Genomic DNA, 6722 nt, shown 5'->3' on the forward strand with positions numbered 1-6722 from the left:
TGGTTGATCTATTTGGAGATAGAGGAATAATAGATTTGGGAATTAAGAGAGAAGCTACAATTGAAGAAGTCTGTTTGGGTAATAGAAGAAGAAGAAGGCATCGAACTGAGCTTCTTAATGACATTGAAGTGGAGTAGGCTAGTGTGAAAGAGAAACTAAGAGAGGATGTGGAGGATGTAAATCTTTGGCAATGGAGGTCGGGTTTCAAATCAAGATTCTTAACTCAGGAGACGTGGCTGATGATACGTAAAACTTATGTATGCTGTAACTGGGCTAAAGGGGTTTGGTTTGCTATGGCTACACCAAAGTTCGCGTTTATGTCTTGGCTGGCTATGCTGGACAGACTCTCCACCATGGACAGGGTTGCTATATGGAATCAAGGAGTGGATTCTATTTGTGTCCTTTGTAAAATGGCAATGGAGTCCATAAATCATTTATTCTTTGAATGTTCTTATTCTTCACAAGTTTGGGAATATCTCACTCTTGGAATTCTGAGAAGCTCATATTCCAATGTCTGGTCCATTATTGTGTCTCTTATATGTGATGGTAGCAGAGCGAGGATGAGGTCTTTTTGCATCAGATATGCATTTCAATCAGCTATCTATGCAATCTGGCAAGAAAGGAACAGAATAAGATATGGGGAGAAGGCTATGCCTATAGCTATATTGAAGAAGACCATTGATAAGGGTATAAGAAATAAGCTGAGTTTGGTTAAGAAGGATAGGAGGAAGGGTATGGAAAGAGTTCTCCAATTTTGGTTTGAGACAAGAATATAATTTCTGATTTAGAAGATCTATTGTAAAGGGTTTTTCTTTTGAAATAGGATCACACATGATGTAAACAGGCTTTTTGATGAATAAAATTTAACATTCTTTCAAAAAAAAAAAAAGAATTACTTTTGGATTGTCAAAAACGGCAAATGTTTTCTTTTTTTGTTAATTTTAAAACTTTTTTCCACAAATTCCATATATTACAATCTTATTGCACAACCATACTAGACTACATTTTCTTCTTTTTTTTTTTTTTTTAATTTCTCTCATTTTTAATTGATTTTTGTTACCAATTTTTCTTTTTATTTTCATTATTCCTTAACTATTTATATTTTTTTGGGCAAATCTCTTAAATAGTTTTTTTTTTAGTTTTTGTTCCCAAAATATCCACCAAAAATCAAAATGACCAAATTAGGTTTCATTAAAGAAGTAACTGACAATATATCATCAAGTAAATATTAAAAATTTGGAAAATAATAAAACCGAAATATTTTTTTTCAAAGTTTTTGAAATTTCTTTTTGGAAAACTATTTTTCTTTAAAAAATATGTATACCTGACATGAATGTGTATGATATCTTTATAAATTTGTAAATATTTTTCCCAGGGGAATGCCTTCATAAACATGCAACACTTTTTGAATGTAACTTGTAAGTTGTATGTATTTGGAAGTTCATCCTAAATGTGTATGACATTTTTCTGAATTTGTTTTATATGCATATTTAGAAAAATATTAATCAATATATAACATCTTTCAAAAACATACAAAAATAATTTCAAAATGTATAACATTTTTATAAAATTTAGATATTAAATTCAGGAAGGTCTTCCAAAAACTTAAAAAAGATGTTATACATATCTAAGAATATCTTACAAAATATGCTTGAATATCTTACAAAATATACTTATAATTCGAATTCAGCAATGTATCATAAATATATATTCATGAAGGTTTTCTTAAATACACATTTAAGAATGTATATTTACATGATGATAAAAAAATATGGACTTTTACATACACATTAATGAAAATTTTCCTATATTTTATGAATATATTATATATATATTTATCAATATATTCCTAAGTTTTAAGAAGATATTATACTTATTGAGGATGATATTACTGAACTCAAATTTTGGAAGATATCATACCAATTTATGAAGGAAAAATGATTGTTAACTACGTGAAGTATTGACCATCACATGGCTAGCCATTCAAACTAAACTAATGTATATTTACCCACATGAAGTATATGTTCTCCATGACAACATCCCTCAACTTTATGATGTAACGTAGTTAACATCACGAGTTTAATTTCATTCATCCAAAAACTTATGTGGATGTTAGAGATCATTTAAATATCTTGTTTCAACAATTAAAATATGACCGACCCGACTATAATTACTAAAATTAAATTTTGACCCACATTTTAAGAGTGTAAGAATATTTTTAACAAAATCTAATTTACAAAATCAATATGTTTTAACATTTTTTGATAAGTAGTGTTTTAATATTTTTATTTTAGTGTATTTTAAAACTATATAATTGTATTATATTTATTTATATTAATCTGTTTTGTTATGAACGCTTAATAGGTAGTTTTTAACATTTTTATTTTAAGTTTTTAACATTTTTATTTTAGTGTATTTTAAACTATATAATTGTATTATTTTCATTTATATTAATCTTTTTTTTTTTAATTATTTCAATCTGTTTTTTATGAAACTTTAGTAAAAAATTTGTAATTCGTTTGATTAATTGTGTGATATATACTTCTTTGATAATTTTTTAATTATAAAACTTATTTGCTGTTAATTTATTAACTCTAACATTTTATTTATTTAATATGAAATTATTAAGTTAATGAATTATTAACTTAATAATTCATCAAAGAAGGTTATAATATTTGCTTATCAAATAAGTATATATCACACAATTAATCAAACAAATAACAGAAGTTTTATTAAAATTTCATACCAAAACAGATTAAAGAATTAAAAAAACTATATTTAAATAATATCTTATATAACTTTTATATTTAATATAAATAAAATAATATAATTATATTCTTTTAAAATACACTAAAATAAAAATATTAAAACATTACTAATCAAAATTTATAAAACATATTGATTTTGTAAATTAGATTTTGTTAAAAATATTCTTACGCTTTTAAAACACGGATCAAAATCAATTTAGGCAAATTACCGTCAGATACATTACATTTTAATTGATGAAACAGAAGATTTAAACGGTCTTCGACATACACATCATTTTTTGGATGAATGAAATTAAACTTGTGATATTAACTACATAATATCATAAAGTTGAGGGTTTGTTGCAATGCATAATATATACTTCGTGTAGCTAAGTATACATTTGTTTAGTTTGCATGGTTAGGCATGTGATGGCCAATGCTTCATGTAGTCATCAATCATTTTTCTATTTATGAATGTTTTCATTAAATTTTTTAAAATAAAAATATTTAAAAAAAAACATTTATAAAAATTGTCAAAAAAATTTTTGGAAAAGTTTTAATTTTTTCTTTGAAATAGAGAAATGACCTCAAATAAACTTAAAGCATGTTATTGTGAGAAAATTGGAGAAGTGAGTCGTCTACGAGTTATCAAATTGGGCTTTGGGTCTTGAGAAGTTTTTATTTGCGGGTCGCGTGGTTTTTTGACCCTGCGCAAGTATTCCATAAATTACGTAAGACACCCTTATCGACCGAAAGAATAACGATAATGCCACACATCCCTCGCACGTGAGAGCCCTCACTCTTCCCTAGTCAGACGACCCAATAACTTCGTCACCATCACCGTTTACCGAAAAATGTCGGAAATCTCTGCGGTATCCAGGTTAGCTGTTTCGTCCACTGTTCTAAACATCAGAATTTCCTTCCGCTTTTCCTTGCATGTGTACACCGATCTTCGATTTGGATGCTCCTGTCCTCCTCTGTTTGTATTGTTTTTCCCCAGTGATGACGCTCCTTGGCTGTTCCTATTCTCTTCTCATGTCCTCCTCTTATTAATTCCCCTTCTGTTTATTTTATAGTTTCCGATTCAGGCGAGGAGGGGATGGGATCATCGATACACTCGACCGTGCAGAGACCAATGGCGGATCTGGCTATTGGTCAGCTTGAGGAGGCCGAATCTTCCTCGAAATTGCCTCCGAAGCTTTTGGCTTGGGGTTGTTACCCAACCAAATTGCGTCTCAATATTTACTCGAAGGCTCACGTCATCGGAACTATTGCGTCTTATCACCAAGGTTCCAAAGACATGGAGATTATAATGGGGTCTCAATTTGGCAGGCTATTTGAGTTGTCTGTTGCTCGTTGCCACAACTCTGCGAAGCTAATAAACAGCTTCCTTTGCCGTCAGCTTCTGACTGTTCGCAAGTATGAGCTTTGGTTCCACTTTGCGACTCATCCTCTTCGCTTCTCACTGGATGAGTTTCACCAAGTAACTGGGTTGAACTGCGGAGCATTCGATGCTGCCGATTCTGAAGCAGTGGACGACCCAGGTTCAACTATATGGCACAAGCTTTTTGATACAACGCTTGGTGACATTATGGTGGCTGATGTCCTTAAAATGCTTCGCAATCCATATCTGGCACCCTGGAAACGTGTTCCTTTGGCTCTTATTGCGCTGGTTGATGGTGTTATATGTTGCAGTAACAAATGGCTCAAGCTGACCTCGAAGTATGTCGAGATGCTTTGCGACGTAGAGTACTTCTTGGAGTATCCTTGGGGTAGAGAGTCATTCTTGAAGACTCTACCGCGTTTGCTGCCGCCTTATACAAGGGAAGACTCACTGGGAGAAATTTGCCACCGCTTATCTCAACAGACCGCAGCTGCCTATGGATTCCCTTTGGCTCTTCAGTTGTTTGCTTTTGAAGCGGTGCCTTTGCTGTTGGCTAAGATTCCCAACACACAGTCCACCGAAAATTTCTTAGTTAACCATCTCGCATGCGAGAACACTATCCCCATTCTAAGTGTCAATGACATTGTTGAAGTCGAAGAAGATCCAGATGTAAGTTTGTGGTTCTCTCTTTGACATTTCAATTATGTTTTCGATAAATTTTTAAGTATCTAAAACATATATTAATATCTCCACTTTTGGTTATTCTTCAATAGTTAGTCGTTCAATTCATGCCTACTCCGGAAGCTAAACGATACATGTGGTTGGACGAGGTTACAGACCAGCGTGTGACGCATTTGGTTGAGCTGATGCTTAGTTGACATCATTTTCAAAAATCAGATTTCTCGGGTGGAGATACTTCATTTGCCCCCGTTCGAGATAAAAAAGAAAACGCGGGCAAAGGTGTGCGTAAGGTGGCCCAACCTAATGATCAACCCGTCCACCGCCGCAATCTACGCCCCCGTAAACCTGCTGCAGTTATAATCGAGGACATCTCTTCATCTGAAGACATTGAACCAGAGGCTCCTCCTCAACCAAACAGGTGTACGCATGAAGATTTGAAGCCGTGGATGAACAGCAGTTCAAACAGCTGGCTAGTGCCTTCCAGAAACATATAGGAGAGTTGGGGAGAAATTTGTGCTGCTGTCGCTGTAGTTTGCGTGAAGGTGCCATCGACCAGACCCGCAAAAGGAAGGCAAACGACGATAATCATGGACTGTCCGGGTCTCCTAAGAGTGATGGTCCCCACACTGAGCGCACCAACCGGAAGGCAAAAAAAAAACAAAATCGGTGGTTAATACACCTGGTTTGAGAAAACATTAGTATTCTCTTCGGTCAGGCGAAGGCATGGACGTCTCCGACGAGGTAAACCCTTGTACTGGTGGCTTGATTCGAAAATCTTATGATATTTTCTATGTTCCAACGCGGTTGGCATTTTAAGGTAAAAAAGGTTCCCACCCCCTCGTACGCTGACATTTAGATGCACGACGTTAATGAGGATGCCAATGCTATGAGTCCACGATTTCATAGAACAGACGCCGTTGAGGTGATGTAACCGAGTTTTGTATCTTTTTCACCTAAGTGTGAAGTTTGTGTACGATTATAAATATATGGTGTACCAATTAGATGCAGGGAATTTTCGCATCAATCCAAAGAAACGATGCAACCTCTCATGTAAAACCCTGCAATGATGTCATTGTGTACCAGGAACCTGTATTTGTTCTTCCACAGAGATATGTGTCACCACAAAAAAAAGTTGTCTTGTCTTTGTTAAAATTTTAACGTGTCCTCAGCGATTTTAATGATTAATATGGAAGTTTTAACAACATTCATGTTGACACTGTTTGCAGAGTACTTTTAAGGAACAGACGCCTATACCTGCTGCTCCCTTACCGAAGCGTTTCAAAGATGACAAACCTGTTAATGTCACGTAGGGTGAATCAAACCCTCACCTGTACAACTCGGGAATAAAAGCTGCTGCCACAGATCCTGCAACCTCAGGCACCAATCCGGATTGTGTAGTCCCTGTTGCATCCACCACATATGAAGAAGGTGGGGAAGCTGTTAACCCAAACGTGAGTAATCCAAAACCTCTGTCACCAATGATAAAGGAATCGAAGTGTGGAACCCCTGCGGTGGGTAATGTCCAACCAGTCTCACCCAATGTGGAGAAAAATATGGTGTAAACCTCTAGTTTGGAGGATCCAAATCCAGGCGTTGTGGTAGAGGAAGTCAGAGTCCCCTCAAAGGCTGTAGAGGCCGTTGAACATTCATCTGCCTCCCCTGTTGTTGACATCGGTGGCCGTGATTTCCCAATGGTGGATGATCCAAACATAACAGTTCCAGGTAGGTCTCCCGTCCCTACCTGAACCCCAATCCATGTTCAAATTAATCCCTCTTTGCAAAAGGAAGAAACCCCGGGGGGACCAGCCAATCCTGTGTGTGAGATGGACGACGAGGAGAATTATGTTCATAGTGGTGGTTGATATACCATGGATTTGACCCATTTTTACCCATGGTATATAAGTATTTTA

The 6722-nt window shown here is 35.2% G+C and overlaps 1 protein-coding gene across 1 annotated transcript; it reads left to right on the forward strand.

Moving 5' to 3' along the window:
• The first annotated feature begins 3882 nt into the window (after positions 1-3882).
• LOC106330751 lies at positions 3883-5306 on the forward strand. The gene is made up of 3 exons (XM_013769171.1): positions 3883-4800; positions 4905-4974; positions 5029-5306. Exons 1-3 carry the CDS (start codon positions 3883-3885, stop codon positions 5304-5306), a joined length of 1266 nt encoding a protein of 421 aa, XP_013624625.1.
• The last annotated feature ends 1416 nt before the right edge of the window (positions 5307-6722 follow it).

Source organism: Brassica oleracea, chromosome C3 (genome assembly GCF_000695525.1).
Source record: "Brassica oleracea var. oleracea cultivar TO1000 chromosome C3, BOL, whole genome shotgun sequence".
Classification (NCBI taxonomy): domain Eukaryota; kingdom Viridiplantae; phylum Streptophyta; class Magnoliopsida; order Brassicales; family Brassicaceae; genus Brassica; species Brassica oleracea.